This window comes from Prionailurus bengalensis, chromosome B2, assembly GCF_016509475.1.
Source record: "Prionailurus bengalensis isolate Pbe53 chromosome B2, Fcat_Pben_1.1_paternal_pri, whole genome shotgun sequence".
Taxonomy (NCBI): domain Eukaryota; kingdom Metazoa; phylum Chordata; class Mammalia; order Carnivora; family Felidae; genus Prionailurus; species Prionailurus bengalensis.
In genome coordinates, this window is record NC_057349.1 from 121046017 (window position 1) to 121069233 (window position 23217).

General features: G+C 38.9%; 1 protein-coding gene across 14 annotated transcripts in view; it reads left to right on the top strand.

The window, feature by feature from the left end:
• TBPL1 (TATA-box binding protein like 1) overlaps positions 1 to 21601 on the top strand; it is a 36003-nt gene extending 14402 nt beyond the window's left edge. For 9 of the 14 annotated variants that reach the window (XM_043592427.1, XM_043592425.1, XM_043592421.1 and 6 more), the window contains 6 exons: positions 13594 to 13772; positions 16060 to 16142; positions 16293 to 16356; positions 18788 to 18891; positions 18990 to 19084; positions 20638 to 21104. In XM_043592427.1, coding sequence (XP_043448362.1) covers positions 13638 to 13772; positions 16060 to 16142; positions 16293 to 16356; positions 18788 to 18891; positions 18990 to 19084; positions 20638 to 20780 — 624 coding nt within the window. In that variant the 5' untranslated portion in view covers positions 13594 to 13637 and the 3' untranslated portion in view covers positions 20781 to 21104. The other 5 variants (XM_043592431.1, XM_043592432.1, XM_043592430.1 and 2 more) reach the window with 2 other exon arrangements.
• The last annotated feature ends 1616 nt before the right edge of the window (positions 21602 to 23217 follow it).

Sequence of the window (23217 nt, forward strand, 5' to 3'; positions counted from 1 at the left end):
GCAACAAACCTGGAGTCCTCCTCCACCCCCTTTTCCTCTTTCTGTATCAGCCACAAAGCTGTGTTCAGTCATCTCCTAGAAATGTCACTCTTCTGTCTACTTCTTTGCATCTTCATCCAGCCTGTCTCCACTGCTTCCCTCTCTCACCAGGACTGCTGCACTGGACCCTGACTGAGTTTCCTGCCCGTTCTTATCATCCAGTCCATTCTTCCATTACAGACGTGCCAGGGATATATTTTTAAAAAGCAAATACTTCATGTCATTTCTTGCTTCTCTTTTAGTTCATTGCTCTTGGGATGAATGTGAGAATGTGAAAATCCTTAACGTAGTCTGGAAGGCATGACCCCTCCGTGCATCTCCAGCCTGGTCTTGCGCCACTCTTCCCACTTGAGCTGTGCTGGCCCTTCTTCAGGTCTGAATAGTTTGTACTCTTCACCTTGGAGCTGAGAACCCCTGCATTCCCTCTACCAGGTCTTGCTCAGGGCTGGATCCCCAACCACCCCCCGCCCCCCGCCCCCAGCATGAGGCCTAATGCTTAGATTTCCAATTCATTTCTACAGAATTGATTGAATGAAGGGGATGCTGAGCTATAGAACAAATAGGAGTGAGACAGGTGAAGAATTTTAGCGAAGGAATAGCATAAGCCGGCAAAAGATTAATATTCTTTAACATATAAGAGCTTGTATAAAGCAGTAAGAAATCTCAGGAGGAAAATGAACAAAGAATCGGAGACAGTTAACAGAATAAATACAAGTGGTAGTATTTTAAAAGTGCACTCTTATCAGTATTCAAGGAATTTCACCCTCACCAGTTAATTCACTATTGGTTTTTCTTGTATCTCAGATTGTCAAAGACCTTTTCAGAATACTTTGTTGGGGAGCTATGACAGAATATACATGTGATCTCAGTCTTGTTTAATATGCAGATAAATGTAAGGATTCAGCAGCCTAAAAACATGTGCCTTTTGAGCATGGGGGAGGGGGGACCTTAGTAATTATAACTGTGCTAGGACTTGTTTTTCTTTGAGTATTTTGTATGTGATTGGAAAATGATGTGGTATCTTCCTTAAAATCCTGCATTAAGGCCATTTATTTGAAATACTAAGAAATCTATCCAAAGTAAATTTTGTTCTTCATAAGGAATTGGTACACTCAATTTCTCATCTTTTGAGTTTGAATCCGCAAATTTCAAGTTATATTCAGTAAAATATACTTATTTTCTTGTTATCCACAGTAATACATTAGTTGATGTTAGCATTGACTAATATGGCATTAATTGGGCACATTATGATTTGGGAGGTGTTCATTAATTTCTCAAAACAAATCATGTGATGAGTAAATGGTGTATGCATTTTGCAAATAGTGTAGGAACGTTCAGAGCCAGCCCACTTTCACAAAGCTTCCACTAGGATCCAAGTTCTCTTACTTTATTTCTGAGAGAGAGAAAGAGAGCCTCTGCTCAAGCACTGGGGAGGGGCAGAGGGAGAGAGAGAATCTTAAGCAAGCTTCATGCTCAGCGTGGAGCCCAACCCGGGGCTTGATGTCCAAACCTTAGATCGCGACCTGAGCTGAAATCAAGAGTCAGACACTTAACCAACTGAGCCACCCAGGCACCCCCAAGTTCTCTTATTTTATAGATAGGTTTTAGTACATGATGAAATAGTGAAATTCTTAAGTGGGCTACTATTGAAACATTATTAATATGAGGTAGATATTAGATTATTCTTAAATTACAAAAATACTTTGTTTTGTTTTAACTGGAACTTTTTCTTTGAGTGTAAACCATTGATTTGCCTTTCATTAAGCACACATTCAGAAAATCATCAAGTTAAATTTCCTCCATTATTTTTTAGGCACCATCACAAATATTTTTACTGACTGAAACATAAAAATTTTCCTTCCTATTTTTTTTAAATAGATAGTTGCTGGCAACCCACCACTTGTTGTTAATTTCCATAAAAACAGTATTTTTGTAGTTTCCTTAATACAGATTTAAAAAATCGTAACAGTTCATTTTGATGCAAGGTATTTACATGAATGCTACCAGCTTGCTGGTCTTCAGAATTGTTATTTAGACTAAGTCATAGGTGGAGGCAAAAGTAATGAAGATACTTGAACTTTCTGTTTAACTCAATGTAATCATGGTTTGTATATCAAGTACTTTTTGCTTTATACTTAAATACTTGTTGAATGTTTTATGTAATATGGATGGCATAATATATAAGCTTTTCCTTTGGAAAGTACAAGGGTTTTTTTTTAGGCCAGGCGTCCTGTTAGTAAAATTTTCTTTCTGTGGCTAGAATGCAAAAATGCCAGCCCTAAAGATGGGTCCCGGAAGTGCACCAGGTGACAGAATGATAGAATGTCACCCTGCCACACGGGTGCAAGGTTTGCAGCTTCGTCCATGTGCCTGTGCTGTTGCCCTGTAGTGCTGCCAGTCTTCTCCCTCCGCTGCCCCTTTGAACATACACGCATGTTGAAGGCAAAGCGGGAAGTTGAGAATTGGGATGTTAATTTAACTAAACTGACACAGTAGCTCTAGAACTGAAATAAAAATTTAGTGTATAATGCCTAGTTTGTCAGTAGCCTGCCTTCATCTAAGATGTTAGAATCTGGGATTTGAGAATTGGGTGGGACCTTAGAAACCATCTAGTCTCATCTTAATCGAAGACTCATTCTATAACATTCTTAACTGTTGGTTAATTCTCTAGCCACACCTCCCCCCCCCCCCCCCCGCCTCCTTTTGTGACACTTCTCTTCTGTGGAGTCCCCTGCTTTGCAGTGGTATTTGTTTATCGGTGTGGCTTCGTGAGATCTGCTTCCATGTGACTTTAACTGGTTCTGTCAGTTTCCTTTTTATTCAGATATTTGAGAACAACTGCTATCTTTTCTTTCCTGCGCTAAATGTCCTGAGACTTCCCTCACACACTATTTTTATATCTCATACCATCCTACTTCCCTCTGGATATCTGGTTATCATTGCCCTCTTTAAATGACAGTGTTTGGATATTGAGACATTTTGGTAGCAAAAAAGGCTATAGGCACTCCTTTGCTGTAGGTGCTCCTATCTAACCTAGGTTCTGTTTGTTTTTTAAGTAATATAATCACAACTTCATGTTGTCTTAGTATGGCCTAGTGTGAAGTAAAGTCTTTTCTTAAACACTTCTTAAAATTATTGTGGAGAGGCACCTGGCTGGCTCAGTCGGTTAAGCATCCAACTTCGGCTCAGCTCATGATCTAACCTGGGTTCGAGTCCCACGTCAGGCTCCGTGATGACAGCCTGGAGCCTCCTTCGGATTCTGTGTGTCCCTCTCTCTCTGTCCCTCCCATGCTCGTACTCTGCCTCTCTCTCTCAAAGACAAATAAACATTAAAAAAATTATTATGGAAATTTTCAGAGAGAATTAAAGGGAGAATAGTATAATGAATACCCATCCGTATGTCTATCACGTACGTTTAACAATTGTTAAGACATGCAACAGTAACGTGACATTTTTTTGGTCCTAAAATACAATTGTATTTACTGTCCATATCTATTCTGTATCCCAGAATAGATTGTCCAAATTTGTTTGGTTCCTGTAGCAGGATTCCAGCATCTAGGGAGTCATCTGAAACTTTATCCAAATCTATTTGTTACTGAGTTCAGATAATGAAAAACACTTGGATTTTAACGTAAATTATAAACACGACATGCCTCCCTGAATATTTTGGTAGTGTCTCTAAAAAATAAGCATATTGGTCTATGTAACTAGTCTGTCATTGCACATAACGAAATGAACAGTAACTCCCCAATATATGTATCACTCAGATCCATACTGATGTCCCTCAAATATTTCCTACAAATGGTTTGTTCAAACCAGTGTTCAATCAAGGACCATGACAAACATATTTTATGGATTTTAATAAAAATGTAGATGGGGGGCCTGGGTGGCTCAGTCGGTTAAGCATCTGACTTCAGCTCAGGGCATGATCTCACAGTCCATGAGTTCGAGCCCCGTGTCAGGCTCTGTGCTGACAGCTCGGAGCCTGGTGTCTGCTTCAGATTCTGTGTCTCCCTCTCTCTGACCCTCCTCCGTTCATGTTCTGTCTCTTTCTGTCTCAAAAAAAAAAAAAAAAAGGCTTTAAAATTTATCAGTGTTGCATTTTATTTTATTGATACAGCCTAATTGGGCCAGCCCAGGAATTAACAGACTTTTTTTTTTTTCCTTAAAGACCGGATGGTAACTATTTTAGACTTGTGGGTCATCTGGTTTTTGTCATAACTGCTCAGTTGTGCCACGTGGTCATTAGGTAACACTTGAGCATGGCATGTTCCAATAAAACTTTTTTTTACAAAATGGCCACTGGCCCATTGTATAATTTGCTGACCCCTGCCTAATCTGCGGCGATCTCCATTTTTTTCTCTCTGTTAATATGGCTTCTCAAGGTTTGCATCGGTTCATGAAATAATACTATTTGGTTATAAAATTCAACTACCTGTGAATCCATCAAGCAGTAATAGCTGTCATTTAATTAATGCATGCTGTGTGCTGTATGGACATAGATAACCGTACTTAATCCTTCACAGCACCTTTGGGGGGGGGGGGGTGCAGTGATACCGCCAGTTTTCAGACGAGAAAGGGAAGAAGTAAGGTTTCTCCTGTGCCATGAAACAGATGTGAAAGAACGTTGGCTTTTTCAAAGGCACAACGTTAGCTGGGTTACAGGCGTGTGCTGAGGGACTGTCAAGTCGTCTGTTGGAGTCAGGACACAACGTCTGTGTCCTGATGTGCTATTTTGAGAGCTTTATGACGAATATGAGGTTACTTTGGATGGCATGCCTCACCTGTAGAAAAGAGCAATCTCCAGGAGACCGTGAGGGTTCATGTTGTGTGCAAATGGGTCTAAATCCAGTCTTCCCCTACTTTTGCCATTTCTCAAATCGTGGAGGGTGATCTTGTGGTTAAAGCGTTGGAGGCCGCTCTCCCGGTGTCCTCAGATGCAACTTGAATATCCTCAGAGTAGCTAATATGTTATTTTTCTGTGCTCTGTTTATTTCGTTTTGTTCTCCTGGCCTTTTATTAGGTTTTGGGGGTATTTTTGCCTTGTTTTTACGAAGAGTGTTTTTTGTGGCCTTTCAGTTTCAGTATCTTTCCTGATGTGGAAAGTATAAAATGTACTAGAGCTATTACTGGTCTTAATGCGCTCCACAGATACCGCGTTTTTGGCAGACGGGAGGTTTGTGACAACCTTGCACCAAGCAAATCTGTTGGCACCATCTTTCCAACAGTTAGATGATTCCCTCGGTGTTTCAGACTTACTCATTATTACTGTGTTTGTTATGGTGATCAGTGATCTTTGCTGTTACTCTGTAGTTGTTTTGGGGCCCTGTGAAATGCTCCCGTTTAAGGTGGCAGACTTGAAACGTATCCGGTGTGTCTGCTCCACCAACTGGTCGTCCCCCTGTCTGTCTCCTCGCCCCCCCCCCCCCCCCCCGTGCCCCGAAACACAACGGTATTGAAATTAGGTCAGTTTGTAGCCCTCTGATGACCTCTAAGTGTTCAAGTGAAAGGAAGAATTACACTCCCTTGAAATCAAAAGCCAGATACGATTACGCTTCGTGAGTGTCAAAAGCTGCAGTAGGCCAAAAGCTAGGTCTCTTGTGCCAGTTAGTCAAGTTGTGACCGCAAAGGAAACGTTCTTGAAGGAAATTAAGACTGCTACTCCAGTAAACACATTAATGGTACGAAAGTAAAACAACTGTATTGCTGATACAGAGAAAATTGTAGTGGTCTGGATAGAAGGTCGTACCAGCCCCGACATTCCCTTAAGCCAAAGCCTGATCCAGAGCAAGGCCCTAACTCTCTTCAATTCTGTGAAGGCTGAGAAAGATGAGGAAGCCGGAGAAGAAAGTTTGAAGCTCACAGAGGTTGGTGCATTTAAGGAAAGAAGCCATTTCCATGACCTAAAAGCAGGGTGAAGCAGCAAGCGGTGATGTAGAAGCTGAAGCAAGTTATCCAGAAGATCTAGCTAAGATAAGGAAGATGGTTACATTAAACAACAGATTTTAAATATACACAAAATAGCTTTCGATTGCAATGAAATGCTGTTTAAGGATTTCATAGCTAGAGAGAAGTCAATGCTAGCTTCAAAGGATAGACTGGCTCTCCTGTTGGGGGCTGATACTGCTGGTGACTTTCAGTTGAAGCCAGTGCTCATGTACTATCCCAAAAATCCTAGGACCTTTAAGAGAATCTACTCTGCCTGTGCTCTATAAATGGAACAATAAAGTTTGGGTGAAAGCACATCTATTTGCAACATGGTTTATGAATGTTTTAAGCCCACTGTTGAGACTGCTCAGAAAAAAAGATGCTTTTCAAAATATTACTGCTCGTTGACAGTGCACCTGGTTACCCAAGAGCTCTGGTGGAGATGTGTAATGAAATTAATGTCGTTTTATGCCTGCTACCACAACATCCGTTCTGTAGCCCATGGATCAAGGAGTCAGTTCAACTTGCAAGTCTTATTGTTTAAGAAATACATTTCCATAAGGCTATAGAACTGCCCCAGATAGTGATTCCTCTGATGGATCTGGAAAAAGTACATTGAAAACCTTCTGTAAAGGATTCACCATTCTAGATGCCATTAAGAACATTCATGATTCATGGGAAGAGGTCACAATATCAACATTAAGAGGAGTTTGGTAGAAGTTGGTTTCAATCCTCATGGATGACTTTAAGGGGCTCAGTACTAAAGTGGAGGAAGTAACTGCAGGTGTGGTGGAAACAGCAGGAGAACTAGAATTAGAAGTGGAGCCTGGGGGCGCCTGGGTGGCTCAGTCGCTTAAGTGTCCGACTTTGGCTCAGGTCATGATCTCGTTCACAAGTTCAAGCCCCGCGTCGGGCTCTGTGCTGACAGCTCAGAGCCTGGAGCCTGCTTCCGATTCTGTGTCTCCCTCTCTCTCTGACCCTCCCCCCATTCATGCTCTGTCTCTGTCTCAAAAATAAATAAACATTAAAAAATAATTAAAAAGAAGTGGAGCCTGAAGATGGGACTGAATTGCTGCAATCTCATGGTCAATCTTGAATGGCTGACGAGTCGCTTCTTAGGGAAGAGCCAAGAAGATGGTTTCCTGAGGTGGAGTCTACTCTTGGTGAAGATGCCGTGAAGATTGTTGAAGTGACCAACAGAGGATTTAGAATATTACATGAATTTAGCTGATAATGCAGTAGGTTTAATGGATCGAGAGGACTGACTTCAATTTTGAAAGAAGTTCGACAGTGGCTACCTACTATAGGGAATGCATCACCTACTATAGGGAAATCGTTCATGAAAGGAAGATCCGATCCATGTGGCAGACTTTATTGTCTTAAAGAAATTGCCGCAATCACCCCAATCTTCACCCCAACTGCTTCATTCTGATCAGTCAGCAGCCATCAACATGGAGGCAGAACCTTCCATGTTCTCCTTTTCCTTTCCGCCAGCAAAAAGATTGACTTGCTGAAAGCTCAGATGGTTAACATTTTTTAGCAATAAAGTACTTTTAAAATAAGGTTTATATGTTGATGATTTTAGATATAATGCTGTTATATAATTAATAGACTATAGTATGGTGTAAACATAACTTATATGCACTGAGAAACCAGAACGTTTATTTGACTTGCTTTATTGAGTTACCCGCTTCTTCATGGTGGTCTAGAACCAAACCCACGCTATCACCTGTAGTCTTTGATGCAATTTGTCTTAAAAGCCAGGAGGTGGCGGTGTTTTCCAAGTAATGCTTTAAGGTTGCAGTTTGTGAGGGTTACTGAAGTAATGTTTTTGAATACCACTGAAAAGTCAGAGAACCTAAAACACACAATGTGTTCTTATCCATAAAATCATTGAGTGAGGAAGAAGCTGCTTCAGCCTCTATGAGGAATTTTTTCTAAGACTATTTAAAAATTTTTATTGAGATACAATTGACATGTAATATGTTTCAGGTATACAACTTAATGATTTAAAAAATATATATATATATGTATATGGGTGTGTATATGGGTGTGTGTATATATATATACATATACATATGTATATACATACATATGTATATACATACACATACACATATACATATATATACATATACATATCTATATACATATACATATATATATACATATATACATATGGGTGTGTGTATATATATATATATATATATATATATACACACACCCATATACACACCCATATACATATATATATGAATTGCAAAATAACCACCACACTATGTCATTAGCATCCGTCACCACACATAGTTACACATTTATTTTCTTGTGATGAGATCTACTCTCTTAGCTTTCAAATATACCATATGGTAGTACTAACTCTAGTCGCCAAGCTGTACATTATATCTCCAGGACTTACTGGTTTTATAACTGGAAGTTTGTGCTTTTGGCCACAACTGTAATGGACTTAATAAGAAGCTAGAAATATGATAGTTCCTGAAGTTAGGGCAGGGGCAGTTTTGAATTCTGCTTTTTATTAGGAGGAAATATTTGACAACTCATAGTAGGCATACTTGGAGCACAGGACGAAACACCTGATTAAACCATGCCTTAATGTTAGGCCCTGTGCGGTGAGAAAGTCATTGATAATTCTATTTAAATCAAAATAGAGTTAACTGTGCTTTTCATATATATGTTGTTTTTCTCTAATATATATGTTATTTTTCTATACTGTACAAAGATTCTAATATTTATGTTGTTTTTCTGTACTATACAAAAAATTGAAGAAATTAACTTTTTCATATTCCTATATGAAAAAACTATTGGAATCTTTTACATTTCAAAACTTGGAGTTGAATTTTTCTTTTATTTCTACCATGTTTGCTTTTTTAGTTATATTATTTCTACTTTCATTTACCATTTTCTTCCTTCTATTTTGTGGTTGTCATTTACTTGATTTCTTGGATCGAATGCTGAAGTCATTTATATTTGTCCTATACTTGATTTCTTGGATCGAATGCTTAAGTCGTTTATATTTGTTTTCTTTTTTATGGCCGAGAAGTATTCCATTTTGTATATATACCACATCTTTTTTTATGCATTCACCCATCAGTGGACATTTAGGTTACTTCCATAGCTTGGCTATTGTAAATAATACTGTGATGAATGTAGGGGTGCATATATCTTTTCAAATTAATGTTTCCCCTTTCTTCAGATGACTTTCCAAAAGTGGAATTGTTGGATCGTTTTTAATTTTTTGAGGGACCTCCATACTGTTTTCCACAGTAGCTGCACCAGTTTACATTCCCACCAACAGTGAACAAGCTTTCCCTTCTCTCCACATCCTCACCAGCGCCTGTTATTGTGTGTCTTTTTGTTAACAACCATTCTAACACATGTGCAGTGATCTCTCCTTGTGGTTTTGAGTTGCTTTTCCCTGATGATTAGCGATGTTGATTGAGTATCTTTTCATGTGCCTGTAGGCTATCTGTATGCCTTCTTTGGAAAAATGTCTCTTCAGTTCCTCTACCCATTTTTTAATCAGATTGTTTGTTGTTTTTGCTATTGAGTTATAAGAGTTCTTTTTATTTTCTGGATATTTACATCTTACTGAGTATATGATTTGCAGCAATTTTCTCGCATTCAGTAGGCTGCCTTTCATGTTGTTTGCTGTGCAGAAGCTTTTTAGTTTGATGTATCGCTTGCTTGCTTTTGCTTTTGTTGCCTTTGCTTTTAAAGTTAGATCCAGAAATTCAGTGCGAAGACTGGTGGTATCATGGAGCTTACCACCCGTTTTCTTCTAGTTTTATAGTTCCAGGTTTTACATTCAAGTCTTTAATCCATTTTGTGTTATTTTTACGTGTGGTGCAAGATAGGAGTGTAGTTTTATTCTTTTGAATGTGGCTGCCCGGCTTTCTCAGCACCACTTCTTGAAGAGACTGTCTGTTCACCATTGTGTGTGCTTGCCTCCTTATTCATACATCGGTTGACTGAACGTGCATGGGTTTATTTTGGGCTCTCTATTCTGTTCTGATCTCTATTACTATAGCTTTGTAATATAGTTTGAAATCGGAGTCCAGCTTTGTTCTTTCTCAAGATTGCTTGTGTGGTTCCATACAAATTTTCGGATTGTTTGTTCTATTTCTGTGAAAAATACCATTGGGATTTTGATAGCGATCGCATTGAATCTCTAGATTGCTTTGAGTGGTATGGACATTTTAACTATTAATTCTTTCAATCGATGAGCATGTAATATACATTTACTTGTTTTCCATTTTCTTTCATCAGTGTCTTACAGTTTTCAGTGTACAGGTTTTTCATCTCCTTGTTTAAATTTATTCCTAGGTATTTTGTTCTTTTTGATGCAATTATAAATTGAGTTTTTAAAATTTCTCTTTCTGATAGTTTGTTGTTAGTATATAGAAACAGAACAGATTTTATATATTGATTTTGTACTTGGCAGCTTTTCCTGAATTCATTTATTAGGTATAAAAGTGTTTTTGGTGGAGTCTTTAGGGTTTTCTATATATAAAATCATGCCATCCACAAAAAGTGACAATTTTACTTTTTCCCTTTCCAATTTGGATGCATTGTCTTTTTCTTGCCTAACTGCTCTGGCTAGGATTTCCAATACTGTGTTGAATGCAAGCGGTGAGAGTGGGCATCTTTGACTTGTTCCGGATCTCCGAGGAAAAGCTTTCAGCTTTTCACCATTGAGTATGATGTTAGCTGTGGGGTGAATCTTTGTTAATATCCACCACTTCTTTCTTGTTTTACAAGATAGCTAAATTGACTGCAAGTGGGTTTTTTGTTTGTTTGTAATGCTTCAGAAATGTGGAGTCTTTCGTGTAGGATGCCCCTTTTTTTTTTTTAATTTTTTTTTTTTAACGTTTATTTTTGAGACAGAGAGAGACAGAGCATGAACGGGGGAGGGGCAGAGAGAGGGAGACACAGAATCTGAAACAGGCTCCAGGCTCTGAGCTGTCAGCACAGAGCCCGACGCGGGGCTCGAACTCACGGACCGCGAGATCACGACCTGAGCCAAAGTGGGCCGCTTAACCGACTGAGCCACCCAGGCGCCCCGCCTGATTCTTTTTTAAGTACTGACTCCATATTCTGTCCTTGATTTAAAACGTATTAAAGCAATAGTGTTTTCTGAGGCTGCTTGCCAGGTTATATTCATCTAAAATATGAACATTGAGTAACTTAGGATGAACTACGCCTGTGATCTCATTTTTAGAGTTTAAGTTACTAAAGTACAGGCACAATTGTGTGTTAATTTCAAGTCTTCTTTGCAGTCACCGAGATTTGCTTTATACCTACTTTCTTGACTTATTTTTACCCTACATATTGTCCTGGTATTCTCGCCTTAATTTGTTTTAATTTGTTTTAATGTAAAAAACAAAATCTGTGTGAAACAGTAAATTTGACAGTTTCTTCATACGAGTTTCTTTTTAAGTAGTGCTTTCTGTAGCCTCTCTCTTGGGATGTGCATCCGTTAGGATTAGGCTTGGCTGCATATGACAGAAATTCAGCAGGCGAGGGCCTTGAGATGGAAATTGATTTTTCTCCCACCTTCATCAAGTCTGGAATTAGGAAGTACAGGGGTAATAAGGAATTCCATTGGATTAGGGACTGGGGCTTGCTCTGTCTTACTGTTCCACTGCCCTTATCTCATAGTCTCATGATCAGATGGCTACTTGAGCTCCCAATTCTTACATCTAAAGTCCAGCCAATAAAAGTGAAGAAGGGTAGGAAGGCCAAAGGGGTCTTGGCTGGCTTAGTCTGGTCACTCTAAGCAATCTTTTCTTCGCAAAAGATACAAAACCATTTCATTTTGCATTTCGTTAATCGTGACAGGATCGTGTGGCCCCTTGGCTCTACCTGTTCCCAGGGAGCCTTGAAAGTATGGATAGTATTTTATTTCTCCCAAACACCTGGGTTCTGTTCATCTGGAACGGATGTTGGGGTATGCAGCTAAGAGCCTCTTTACCTCAGTTATTTCATAGTTTTTACAGGAAAATAGAAAACCTGGTGAGGTCTATATGGCTCAGCATCTGGGCTATAATATAATCATGGGAAATGGTAGTAAGATATCTCTGCTTATTGATTATTTTATCCATATTAACTGTCATTTTTGTGTTATTATTGCCAAATATGTATGCTAAGTACTTTTTATACACTCTGTATAATCCCCACAACACGTTCTAGTAGGACACTATATTCCATGCCACAAATGAGAAAACCGAGGCACAGATAGATTGCATACCTTTTTCAGGTTCTCGTACCTGGTGTGTGGGGAGTCAGGATATTGATCCTGCTGTTTAAGGTCAGTGTTGATAACTGCCTCCATCCTCTTTAGTAATCCGTCTACTTGTATATGCACTGCTACTCCTGCCCCATCCCTTGTACGTAAAAATTATTTGAGTTGACTTAGAGATACACAGAAAACAACAAGGAGATAAGCAGATTGAAGGGAACGTAAAAGTCAGAAATTGGTGAAGCGGAGATACAGGTGGTGCACAGAACTGAAGGCTCCATCGTCCTAGAGAGGTGCCACAGGTCTGGTCTGACTTGTGTTCTGTCAGATCCCAAACGGCAGGAAAACAAGCTGGAATTTTCTTTATCGGGACCCTTGGCATCTTCGTTGTTTTAGTCATGCAATAATTTGAATCCTTATAAAGAATACTAGTTTATCATATTGTAGCTGCAAGGGATCCCCAAGATGATTACAATGGTATTGTTACTGTTTTCTGGTATTCTCTTTGTGGGTTAGGTGAACTAAATTACCATTACTTGTTTTTTAAGATGTGGAAACCTGGTCAGAATTTTTTAACTGGAAATGGGTCATATGCTTACTGGTAAAAACTGGGGCTCTTTTTTGTTGGTTCATTTATAGAAATGCTCGTATCATAGTTTTAAAAGGATACAGACCTTGAAAGACTGTGATCCTGACGAAAATGGTGTGCTATTTTGTGAGAGCTTCTTCCTACACTCATAGACTCGTGAGCTCCTTGATGACAAAAGATTTTGCCTTATTCATTTTTTTCCTGGTGTCCTCAGTGCATAGAAGGTATTCAGTAAGTGAATAATGAATGGCTGACTAGTAAATGAGAAAAATCTATTAATATTATAATTAATATTTCTGCTTCTTTAAACAGGTAAGTCAGTTACCTAAAATAGAGGAAAGACAGGTCATCCTTCTTCTCGCCCTGGCAAGTTGTATGAGGCGGGTTACAGTACCACTAATGATTGGACATTGGGACCACAAAGTCCCACCCTTAAACTTGGTGCGTTTGGAGAATTGCCATAATTATGATACACCTGAAACATAGTTGTTGTAAAGGGAAGTACCAGGAGAGAAGTCTGGTAGGCTCCTGGCACGTAAATGTTACTTATTAATTGTAGAATAAAAGGTCCGGATTTTGAAAGATTCTGTACGACATGTTTGTTATCTTTTTAAAAATGACATTTTTAGTGAGGAAAAGAAGGGACATGATTTGGTTTGAGTCACATTTGAAAACTAAATAGTGTAATTCATTTCTTATATTTTAATTTTCAAGACTATTTATGAAAAATAAATTAACAGGATATTTAAGTGTAATTACTTTATTTTGTTTTCTTTCTCAGGATGTGATCTTCGTGGTGGGAAGCTCAGTTTTTAAACTACCCCAATGGATGCAGACAGTGATGTTGCATTGGACATTCTAATTACAAATGTAGTCTGTGTTTTTAGAACAAGATGCCATTTGAACTTAAGGAAGATTGCTTTGGAGGGAGCAAATGTAATTTATAAGCGTGATGTTGGAGTAAGTATCTAAATTTTGGCGTGTGGGCTACATAGACTGGTTTTGTAGTGCTATAAATGATATACTAAAATATATTCACTTACCGATAGTTTAAGAGCACCTTACCAAGTGCCGGCTGTACTCAGTACAATATGGAGCCCTGTAGAAGCCCCCCCGCCCCCGCTCCCATGAAGTGCCAACTTTTGCATATACACATCTCTAAGTCTTAGCAAAGAATTCACAGGCTACTAGACATTTTTTTCTCTTAATTTCTTTTAACTGAATAAGGGGACATCTGTACAGTGGTGTATACTTAATTCAAATATAATTTTTTACTTGCATGAATGATGCATGATACGAATGAGGTCCTAATACATATGTTGTGATTTTTGTAGTATGTTGTCATACCCCTCTTTATTTAGCTAAAATAAAATAGTTGGTATTCTTAGTAACACATTGCTGAAAATAATATGATTCATATCCTAACCTGGATACTTTCAATTTTAGTTTTTGTTAGACCTCTACTCTTTAAAATAAAAGCATTGAGGGGCGCCTGGGTGGCATAGTCGGTTAAGCGTCCGACTTCAGCCAGGTCACGATCTCACGGTCTGCGAGTTTGAGCCCCGCGTCAGGCTCTGGGCTGATGGCTCAGAGCCTGGAGCCAGTTTCCGATTCTGTGTCTCCCTCTCTCTCTGCCCCTCCCCCGTTCATGCTCTGTCTCTCTCTGTCCCAAAAATAAATAAACGTTGAAAAAAAAAAAAATTAAAAAAAAAAAATAAAAGCATTGATAACTTGCCTTTAACCTTATTGAAGATTAACGTTAGAAGTGACAATACGTGTTCATTGGATTTTGTAAACCACATGATGTTGAGATGTGTATCTTATACATTTATTATGAAAATTATGAATGTATATGAAGGCTCCAAGCTCTAAAAATTAGGTGCCAGTATACCTCAGTAAATTATTAGTTCTTAGTACTACAAACTAAGTTAAGGGGAATTGAATTCAATTAAAACTTAATAGTGACACAATTAAAGATTTTCAAGTTCATCAGCAATGCCATCGTCACCTAAATAAAGGAAGGAATATGTCCGCTGAAGAAGGTTAGCGAGTAAAAGGCCTCGTGCTGCTTTGGATCTTGTGTGTGCCATGGGACAGGGAAGTCATTTTTCCTAGGAAGATGAACTGAAAAGGCTGAGTTGATGGTAAGCAGGTGGTGAAAGGCACTTAAGTGCAGAATAAACTCAGTTTAGTGTTTCCCAGCCACTTGTGTGTGAAATTTTATACTATCTTTTAGTTCAGATTTTATTTTGACTCTTTGGGAAATTTTATCCTTCCAGATTTAATAGCTTTGATAATAGGTGGGTAATACGGCATATGACAGAGAAGGGGCAAAACTCAAAATGCCAACGGAAGTTTGAAGGAGAAACGTCTGATTCATATGCTATCGTAATCAGTATACATTTACTTCTCTTATGCACACTGGGCATATAATTAATATTTCCATAAATGAAAAACTACAGTGAAAACTTAAATTTGTTGTTCTCTTGGACCTTCGTCCTTGACCGACTTATGCTCATTCTGTAGATAATTTCATTCAAACCCACAGCTTTAAATGGCTCTCATATCTAAGGAATCTAAAATTACATCTCCAGCTCCACCGTTTCCCCTGCATTCAAGATTTGTGTATTGAACTTGAACATGTAGTAGGCATCTCAACTGTAAGGTACAGAAAGTAGCGATGAGTACCATGAAGCAGAATAAAGCAAGGTAGGAGGTGGGGAGCGACAAAGGGACGGGTGCAGTGATGGAGTGGTCAGGGAAGGCCTCTCTGACATCTGGTGAGAGACTTGAATGAAGTGAGAATATTGAGGGAAGAACATTCCGGATGACAGTAACAATTACTGCAAAACCCCTGAGGTGTGAACAAGTTTGGCATGTTTAAGGATCCATTTATGTGGATTGCGAATTGCAAATTCCAGTTATGTAACCAGCGGGGAATGAGAGTTGGAAAGTGTACAGACTCGTGGCGTATTGATTTCAAGTATATAGTAAGAGGTTTATGCAGACCTTGTATTTTTGATTAATTGAATGTCCTTTTGGATTAATATGTTCTTTGTGTTCGGTATGGAGCTCGATTCCCGAATGGATGATTTGGAGAACAGTTATTTATTTCAGGCATGGGTAAGCGTCGAGTAGTCAACTTGTATTAAAATGGCCACGTAGAGCAGCACCGTAAGTGAAAATTAATATTTAATGTGTAATCAGGTTTTGGGTTTTGTGTGTGTGTGTGTGTTGTTTTTTGCAGAAAGTATTAATGAAGCTTAGAAAACCTAGAATCACAGCTACAATTTGGTCCTCAGGAAAAATTATTTGCACTGGAGCAACAAGGTAAACTTTCCTTGGACTTTTAATGTTTCCTTTGTACAAGGGGAGGACGTTTTCCTGGACTTAAAATCATGTGTGTCATTTGTCATGTTTGTCAGTATAAAGTTTATTTCCTGTGTGACTGATAATCTTTTCGTTTCCTTAAAACCGTAGCGAAGAAGAAGCAAAATTTGGTGCCAGACGTTTAGCCCGCAGTCTGCAGAAACTAGGTTTTCAGGTAATGTTTTCAAAAAAACATCCAAACTGCAAATATGAAAGGATTTAGTTTGTAAAGGTAAACTTTTTAATTTAATAGACGGAAGAAATCACACAAAAACTTCCTCACGATTGGCCTTTTTCTTACCGTCCTTCGGTACAAAAATTACGCAGTGAGCTTACCCACGTGAGTCCTTGCAAGGATCCTGGCTTTTTCACTGCCCCCTTTCTCAGAGACGCTTGTTACCTTACACGTGACCTGCCTTCTCAGCTCTTCAGGTTGTTCACTCCTCACACACACACACCAGGTCATGTTTTTGATGACCTCAAGAGTAGTTTGTCAGGATGATGAGCAGGGAGTAGGGCCCTACGTTCAAAAAGTTGAAGCGCATTTGTTTTTATTTGTAGATAGCTATCACATAAATTATAAAGAAGAAAAAAGATATTAGAACGGAACTTGCCTAGATCTATACATTTTATGGCTAAGAGTAAACAGTGTTCCTACATTTTATGGTTAGTGACGGCATTACCATTGTAACAGGAAACTGTGATTATTTAAAAATATGTAGAACTTACTGAATCTGTGCTTGAGAAATAACAGCATTTGCTGGTGTAAGTTGAAAAGGATTCACATGAATAACCAATACTAAGTATACACCTGTGTATAAGAACTCAGAAAAGGCTGCATTTTGTAAAATCAATCAGCTGTATTAAAAATGACATGAATCCTGGGGCACCTGGGTGGCTCAGTCGGTTGAGCGTCCGGCTCTTGACTTCGGCTCAGCTCATGGTTGATGAGTTTGAGCCCCACATCGTGCTCTCTGCTGTCAGTGTAGAGCCCGCTTCAGATCCTCTGTCTCCTGCCCCTCCCCGACTTGCGCTCTCTCAAAAATAAACATTTAAAAAAAAAATAGCATAAGTCCAAAACAAAATGCACAGTGTTTGAAAACGGACATTGTAAGATTGGCCTGCTGTGTTAGATCCACAGTTTAGTCCACAGATAGTGCATACTGGTTGGTGGGCTCTTACTTGTAAAGTGACCATCACTGGGAGGTTAACTTTATCAAATACCATTTTATGGAGGCATACATTTGGTAAAATTGCTATGTAGTATGGACTTGTTACGTCACTTGCAAATGATGAGTCAACGAAAGAAAAATAAAGATGTGCTGTGGTCCCTGAAGAGATGGGCCCAGGCTGTGTGGAATTCAAATGAGCAGTTGTGGGAAGTTGAGTTTCTCTGTGTCTTCCTCCGTCTTCCCCGAGGTGGAAGATACTAGAAAGGCGCCGGGGTACTGATGGTGGGAGAGGGGTAGGGTTGGTGCCTAAGAAAAGTGGCAGTATTGAGAGTCGTGACTCATGGTGGGGCCACTTTGGACAGTGTGGTGACTTTCATCAGCTGCCTTGTGCAGGTACTCCGATGGAAGATAGTTAACCCAGAATTGTGGTTTTACTGGGAACGTTTCAAAAGATAATAAACTGCTCCATTCAAGTTATTGGTAGGAGTGGCTGAAGTTACTTTTCAGCCTTGGACCTTGTCTTATTATAACATTAGACGTGTTGAGAAAAATCCCAGTTAAAAACACCATTTTCTCACTCTACCCTCCCGGAAGAAAACGTCTAACTAAACTCGCAGAAAGGTCATTTTACCTTACTCCTATAAGCAAAAGTCTGACCTTTCAGAGCTCAGTGTACACGCAGTACTCAGTATTGACTCAGCGTATACTCAGTATTTACTTATTTAAGTGGCAACTTCCATTTTGACTCTTGAACTCTGCTTTAATTTTTATAATCACTATTCTTTCTCCTGTCCCAGCAGATTAAATATCCCACTTAAAGTTTAAAAAAATACAAGATAAGATTCAAAAGACCCAGATGTTTTAATCTTGCAAATCTCTCAAGTTTTATTTAATTTTTTGATGAAGTTTTTGACCTTTTTCTTTAATTACAGTGGGCCCTTGAACAACACAGGTTTGAACTGTGCGGATCCACTTACGTACAGATGTTTTTTGATAAATCTATTACAGTGCCATATATGTATTCTCTCTTCCTTTTGACTTTCTTAATAACATTTTCTTTTCTCTAGCTTTATTGTAAGAATACAGTATATAATATGTATACAAAATATGTGTTAATCGACTGTTTATGTTATGGGTAAGGCTTCCAGTCAATCGTGGGCTATTAGTAGTTGAGTTTGAGGAGTCAGAAGTTATGCGTGGAATTTTGACTGGCAGGGGCACTAATCCCTGCATTGTTCAAGGGTCACCTGTATGGTAGTAAGAAGTCACCGAAAACTAAATCAGTTCGTCAGGTGTTGTTTTTCTTTCTAGTTTGTTCTTACTTTTAAGGATTGAAACAGTTACTTATAGTTTCCCTGATGAACAATTTCTATTTTCTGCTGAGCAATTTTTTTGTTGCAAAATAACTCATTGAGTTGTACTTCTCTCCTGAAGGTAATATTTACAGATTTTAAGGTCGTTAACGTTTTGGCGGTGTGTAATATGCCATTTGAAATCCGTTTGCCAGAATTCACAAAGAACAATAGACCTCATGCCAGGTAGGTCTTCGAAGAATCAGGACAACTTACCAAATTTGTAATTGTTTGTCAGCCTATAAATATTTATATTAATTGTGTGGTTTTTTTTTTTTGTACAGTTATGAACCTGAACTTCATCCTGCTGTGTGCTATCGGATAAAATCTCTAAGAGCTACGTTACAGATTTTTTCAACGGGAAGTATCACAGTAACAGGTATTTTATGATACTGAAAGCAAGCGTATGGCCAATTATGGTTTGAATGAAGTGCTTATATCCAAATATAAATATTGTCTCATTGCCCCCTTCAGTCACTTCTGCCCTTCAAAGGGAACCAGTCTCCTGACTTTTAAAACTGTAGTTTCGTTTTCCCTGCTTTTTCTACTAGTTTTAAGTCTTATACATACTATTTTGGGTCAGTGTTCTTTCATTCATTATTACCTAGTGAGATTCATTCGTATTATTCCATGTAGTTGTAGATTCATGACCTAAGCCAAAATCAAGAGTCAGACGCTTAACCCACTGAGCCACACAGGCACCCTAAGAGAAATCCACTTCATAAACTTCATAGAGGTTTTACCTAAGCAAAATACTCATATATCACTGGTGCCTATTTATCACGTCTTATGTGTATTTTGTTATGTATCTTCTGAGTCCTAAGTATTCGGAAGGGGTGGTTTCAAAGACCAGGCATAGATGTCAAAGGATCACATTAGCACACAGGATGGTTTTTAAAAGTACTGTGCGTATAAATTGTACGGAGACATCACTTGAGAGTTAGGCCCAACCTTTGACTAAATTGGATTCAGGAAAATTTCTTTGGTGTCCTTGAATTTTTCTTTTTATTCCTTTAGTCCTTAAGAGAAAATACACGTTACCAACACCTTTAGACTCTGAACAAGTAAGTTTTAGTTTTGACTCATTCTATGGGTTTTCACATCTTCCTTGGAGACTTTTAAAACCTACTGCCAGGGTCATGCCGAAATCTTAAAATGGAGTGTGGGGGAACAAATCCATGTGTTCCCTTCTTTCAACTGCCTCTTCCTACATTTTGGAGCCTAGGCCTCTGCAGAGCCCCAAATCTGTTGAGAAGTCCCCATTAAGTGTAGAGTTTATGATGTATAGGTAAAATCTACATTTGAGTTAATAGGTAACTAAGCAACATCACAAACTGAAGACAGGTTGATTAGTATACGTTATATATTTACATCTGGAACATCCTATGAAATGTTAACAATTCAGTGAACAGATACTGAGTGGTTCCCATAGGCAAAACACTATCCTATGTGGGGGAAGGGAGAGGAATCAGGAAAGAGCAGACCCTGATAGCACGTGGTCAGTACCTTCAGAGAGTTCACAGTGGGTACAATATGTGTGTTTTTAAGATCTTTCAAAAGAGTTAAGCGTACGTTAGTGAAACCATTTTTATTAAAATGTTTTATGAAAATATTTGGTCTTTTTTTATGTTTCCTTTTATCTATTCAAGTGGAATATTAAATTTTTTAGAAACTAGTTATTCCTAGTATTATATGGATTAATTCATATGTAGCGTCACCTCATTCCCATGTGTGTGTGTGTGTGTGTGTGTGTGTGTGTGTGTGTGTGAGTGTGCGTGCGCATGCGTGCGTGCACGTGCACGCGCCCCTATTTACTGAGTGAACTGTGAGGATGAATGGCCAGGTTAGTAATAAACGTGGGGGTGGGTAGTGAGTACTAACCTGCGGGGCGTTTTAGACCAGTTAGCTAGTCACAGCCCTCTGATTTCCCAGAACTTGGAAGCAGGCTTGTTGTACTTTACTGGGTTCCTCAGCACTCCTGTGAGCGTCAGAGGCAGCCTAACCAAAGCCAGACTACAGCGACCCAAAGGATAGTGCCCAAAATGTCTGCTCCCGTTTTTCATTCCTTCCTTTAATCAGTATCTCACATCGCTTCTTATTCTCCTTCACGGCAGTCTGTGTGTGGTTTTTATGTACACTGTCTTCACCCTGGGGCCCGAAAACAAGACGAATCACATCATTGGTGTTTCAGATTGCCTTGAACTGTTCAGAAAGAATTTTATTCTCTTGGTTTTTGCTGTGACCGTCTGACTATGTAAAGTGTAGAGCTTTTTAAAAACAACCCCATATATTTTCAGTTCTGGGAAATCTGCGTTCCTGGCGCTCTTCTCACCCCTTCCTCTCTCTGTTGTGTTTGGTACAGGGCCCAACGTAAAGGCTGTTGCTACTGCTGTGGAACAGATTTACCCGTTTGTGTTTGAAAGCAGGAAAGAAATTTTATAATTCATCGCTTAATTGGTTAGAATCCCTAACTGAGCACCTTTTAAAACCTGCTGCACATTGGACTCAAAACAAAAGGAAAACTGGACCAACAGTAATTGAGGAAATAGACTCTTTTATTCATTCACGGCTACAGTGTAAGCTCCAGGCCCTTTGGATTTTATTTCAGACCTTGCTGTAATATAAAAAGGAAGTTTACAAGACATGACATTGCTGCTTTTACAAAAGGACATTCTATTTATTTTCGCAGTAATTCTCATGTCCCCGAAAGCAGAGCTGTCACAGTGTGCACTACCTTAAATTGTTCTGTTGTTGTCATTAGTTTTTTCCAGTTTGAGCTAATGTGTTTTATTTGTGAATAGTCTTTTACATTTTTGTATGCTGAATATGGGCACCAAAGAACCTGTAAAAGTTATCTTTTTCAATTGAATGTGCACAAATAAAAGTTTGGAAAAGATCTCTCTTCATATCCATTCTGTAACTTTTATTCCCCATTTTCTATTTTAACAAAAATTGTATTCACAATTCTTTTTTCTTTTTGATCTATGCAAGCTTAGACTTTTGCTAAAAGTGTGTTGGCTTCTTTTTGAAGTGTATTTTGTAAATATATATATGCCACGTGTGTATACTATCTTTTAATGCTCTGTTACCAAATATCAAATAGGCAATTTTTTTCTTGCAGATTAGAAATAAAAATATGTGTATAAATTCTAGGGAATGAACCGGAGTAGAACTTTATAGATTAAGCATAATGTTTTATGTTGCTAATTTAATATGATAGAAAATGTTAAATATCTTTTAAAAGTTACAGAATTGTAGTTTAAAAAAGCGAAACCTCTTACCTATGAGATGGATGTGAGAAAGAAGCTGTGATGGGTTGTACCTCGTATACACTTCTGTGATTCTGGTAAGACTCAACTCTAGTTGTAGGAAAGTAGTAATCTGACGTTGGTGTTCGAGGCTGTACTAAGAGTCTTGTCAGAAGTTGATACGTTGCGCTGTTTTAACAAGAAGTGCCCACAAGCTGCCTCTGTGCCACAGTATAATTATAATATAGTTCAACTTGAACTTGAAAGCCATTTTGCAAGGCATGTCTTTCCCCTCGCTGTGTCTTATTTAATGGAGCTGAAGAGTGACTGCCTATCCAGTATTTGGGATTGCTCCTCTTCAAATGACAATAAATGTGCATGTGTGAAACATTGGCTCTCTGGCTCACCCGCGTGAGCCCTGGGATGGTGGCGTGCGAATCAGGCTGCAGTTGTGCTCCACCCCTGGGGTGAGGAACTCGGTAGAACCAACAGTAATTTCAACGGGAAGTGAAGTTGAGTGGAGAGTGCAATTAGCTTCTCAGTAGAAACCTACTAGAGACAGTATTCCAACACAATCCTCCACCAAAACCTGAATTTCCAAAACGTTTTGAAAGCTTCATGAGAAATGGCCGCGTCCTAACCTCCATATTCGAGTCCATTTTCCTCACCATCTCATAAAGTCTCCCAAACCTCACTTACGTCCTGCACTGAACAACACAGGTTATTTTAGATTTATTTTTATCTTCTTTCCTCTCGATGCCTTTCCCTACTGTGCCTCTCACTCTTAATGGCGGGGGGGTGGGGGTGGGTGGGCAAAGGCTAACTTCTATATTTTCTTTCTTGTGAAAGACTTCTGATTTTCAAACTTCCGTGTGCTCTCTCTCTCTCTCTCTCTCTCTCTTTTTTTTTTTTACATTGTGTTTATTTGCTTCACGTTAAGAGCCAATAGGATAGGTAGACCTCATAAAATACAGAGGATACCATTCCGTGAAGAAGTTACAGGTTCCGGGCAGACTATTTTAAAAATTGAGATTTTCCACTTAGCTTTAATTAACAGTAACAAGTGACCTGTTTTGTAACGTTCGCCCCAAAAAGAAATGTGGGGGGGGGGGGGGAACATGATTATATGGCCAATGTGCGGATCCAGATGTTGTAATATTTTCAGCATTCGAGTGACTTGAAAAGTGGGTAGATCAGTAGCGCATCAAAACGCTTTCTCAGAAAAGAGGAAGAAAGACAATCTAACCGGTTTAGGTTTCAGGGC